Below are 3,298 nucleotides of genomic sequence, written 5' to 3'. Positions count from 1 at the left end.
CACTGGCCCACAAAACGAACTCCAGATGATGCACTGAAATCAGTTCATTGTCTGTAGTCCGCGATTATCTTATTCTGGTTTATAGAGATCACGAGGTGAATGTCCACTTTTGTCTAAATTAGCTTAATGTTTTCATGTCAACACAAAAACTTAAAACAAATGAGAAAATTATGTGCAAAACATTTTATTGGTTCTATGATCCGAAATCATTTCACAGAATGGGCAGTAAATGAATTTTCATTTGTTAAAGCAAATAGATACAGAAAGAGATTATGAACCTGAAGAAATAGATGGCGTAGCACACAAAACACCACTAATCAAGATAGTTTTCACACAACCTGCTGTTCACTCTTAGCAAAAGTATACAAAAACTGGGATTGTTTTCATTTTTTTTCAAACCATTTTTTCCAAGCTATTCCTTATCCAGTATACTACACGATAACACTAGAAGACAGAGTCAATTAATATGCGTACGGCCTGTATCTGTAAGGCCTGGGTACGTATGGAGCTTCTGGGGCGAGTCTTTGTTGTTCGTAGGGAACATCAACAGCGGTGGATTCAACAACAACATCAGCTGGATTCTGGTTGGCGGTACCTTGCTCATTGGTTTGGACGTGGGCACGGAATCCCAACTCGGGTTCGGCAACGTACTGTACCACTCGTTGACTACCATCTTCATTGATCACGGTGTATGATCCCTCAACCCTACCGGAGCCATCGGCGACCTCCTGGCGGGAACTGGTACCGAATTCAGCGTCAGCCTGGTAACTGAAGGCATAGGGTTTGGGCGTCTCGTCCGGTCTGTAGTAGAGGTCCTAAGAAATTAATTTCGCATTATTAGGGGGCACAGTATAATACTGAGTAGTTAGGCAGAGTTAGCAAATATAGGGTGAAGGAATCAAAGAGCAGAAGAGTATATTTTTAATCTCTATGTTGATTTAAAATTTTAGTAAAATTTTGAAAATCATGAGAAAAGTTGTAATTTGAATAAGCCCTTTAAAAAATAAAATTCTTAAATTTGAATAAATTTTATAATTTTTTTAAGATTATAAAATATTTAAATTTAAATAAAGCTTTTTAAGATTATAAAATATTTTAAAAAAGAATGAGGTATTTTTATTTTTATTTTTGAAGTTTGTCATGACTTACAGGTCGGATATATTGTGCAGAGACAGTAGCGACCAGAGCAGCCAGGAGGATAAGAGCCTAGAATAATAAAAATATAACTATTAGTAACTAAATCGTTCAATATTTTCTAAAATTTAAACATCTCCCCCCCCCCCCAACTCCTTCAACCCATACATGGTACTAAGTACGTAGGTTTTGATACCTTTCGTGTTTGGGATTTTTATAAAAAAAAATTAAAAAAAAACATTTAAATCCCGATTTTGAAAATAACAGTAGGAATCTACCAAATCGTTAGTGCTGCCATCTGTTGCGAATAGTCCAAGCTACCAATTAGCGTTTATAAAACAAATGGAATAATTGATTACCATTAATCATGTGATTACATTAATCTGCAAAGGAGAATAAAAAATAAAATAAATAACATAAACTTTATTATATACCCATTAATGGCTTACAAGAGGCCAGTATTACGTATAAAGTTTCTCCTTTAATTCAGATAAAATGAGAATCTAAGACTGCAATGATCTGACAGCGATATTATTTATTTATTTAATTTAATTTAATTTAATTTAATTTAATTGTTTAGTAGCAACCTGTTTCCTTGTCATAAATGAATGTAAAGGTTAGAAAATGGTACGTAACTATAAAATTTAATTTATAAAACCTAAAAAATCATACAATTTTTTTATATACTTATAAAAATAAATCTTTATATTCTTATAAAACTTTTAAAAATAATTCGTTGCTCAGCGTAATAAATTGGCAGTTTATATTAATTTTTTAGTGATTCTTTCAAACGAATAAAATCGAAGATAATGTAAATTATGTGAATATAACAATTATTTTATTTTAATTGTCGAATCAGTTAACAATACGACCAATAATTGTCATATGATTGTTGAACTTATGCAACAATCATATGACAATTATTAACTGATTTCAACAATGAGAAGTTATTCGGATCATTATAGAATAAAATAACTTAGAATGAAGTTAATATCAATATAACATATATATAAAGAACTATGCAGTTTTAAAAAATGCACACTTTTGAGCCAGACGTAGAAAACTTACCTGCATGATGACAGCAGTGAGTAGGGCAGTTCAGTGAGAGAAAAGTGAAGTGAAGTTCACTTGAAATTGCATCCTTATATACTCTTGCACGTCAAAAAGTAGATCACATCAAAAGATATGCAAAACATGGGGATTTCATCAGAAGAAAGTGTCTACGGATTAAGTTTATGATCCACTAGGAAGTGGTTGGTGACAGATGGATCGAAACAGGGAACACACGTGGCCTTGGGACAAAATTTTTCCCTCCCCAAGGCTAGTGTTCTTCTATGGGTTCACGATGAGACTACTGTTTAGAATTATGACTGTCGGCGAAGATGGGTAACGCCTCCTCTTTCTTTGAGCCACTTGGTCTGCATAAGAAGAAACTAATGCATTGTAAAGAGGCAATGGAGAGCATACAAATCACAACTGAGTTTGCTCTACTCCGAAAAATACGCTCACCGAATGCTAATGAGAACGCACGCACATGAATACATTTGTCATCTTTCGTTGGTTGTCCTGGAATTTCTGATGTCCGGTATTTTTTTTATCCGAAAATTGTTAGATCAAGAGATATCTCCCCTTTGAGGAAGACTTTTCACTTTTATTCCTGTCATTATCTGACCGGAAGGAAGTAAAAGACAAAACCGGAAGATACAATGCTTTCTACTTCCGTTATTATTATTATTTTTTAAACTGTCTTTCGCCAAATAACTGTATCCTGAGTTTCGTTAAGGACAGAGATCGTTGTGTTTCTAAGAGGAGTTGTTTTCCGATTAGCAGATCTGGGTGCAGAGAGAGCGAGCATAAGAATATTATACAATCGTCTAATGGTTAGAGTGCAATTTTGATACACCTCATAGCCTTAGTTATTTCGGCCCAATACTGAAAGCAACAACATCAACAACAGAAATACAGTTGCTCTGGAAAAGAAATAGGACCCCGTCTTCACGTGTCCAATTTCCAAAAGGAAGCAAAATTCGTTCTGAAATCGGCTACATTTAATCAAACTGTATGAGAAAGAAAAATGAAATACGAAGAAACTGAAAGTGCATTATTTTGGTGTTCAAGTAGGACGATGTTTTTGTTGTTGTAGGGTTTTAGGCGCACAGCAACT

The 3,298-nt window shown here is 34.2% G+C and overlaps 1 protein-coding gene across 1 annotated transcript; it reads right to left on the bottom strand.

Annotated features, from left to right (window-relative positions):
- Nucleotides 1–202: 202 nt before the first annotated feature.
- Nucleotides 203–2,327, bottom strand: LOC150084381 (cuticle protein 10.9-like). The gene is made up of 3 exons (XM_090375195.1): nt 2,203–2,327; nt 1,150–1,206; nt 203–815 (listed from the first exon to the last, which is right to left on the bottom strand). The coding sequence occupies exons 1-3, from the start codon at nt 2,206–2,208 to the stop codon at nt 462–464; spliced, it is 417 nt and encodes a 138-aa protein (XP_090231321.1). The 5' UTR covers nt 2,209–2,327; the 3' UTR covers nt 203–461.
- Between the last annotated feature and the right edge of the window lie 971 nt (nt 2,328–3,298).

The sequence above is a fragment of the Mastigoproctus giganteus genome, chromosome 6 (genome assembly GCF_048544385.1).
Source record: "Mastigoproctus giganteus isolate SK-2022 chromosome 6, ASM4854438v1, whole genome shotgun sequence".
Lineage (NCBI taxonomy): Eukaryota > Metazoa > Arthropoda > Arachnida > Uropygi > Thelyphonidae > Mastigoproctus > Mastigoproctus giganteus.
Note: the sequence above shows the minus strand (reverse complement) of the source record. Positions and strands in the feature narration are given on the sequence as shown.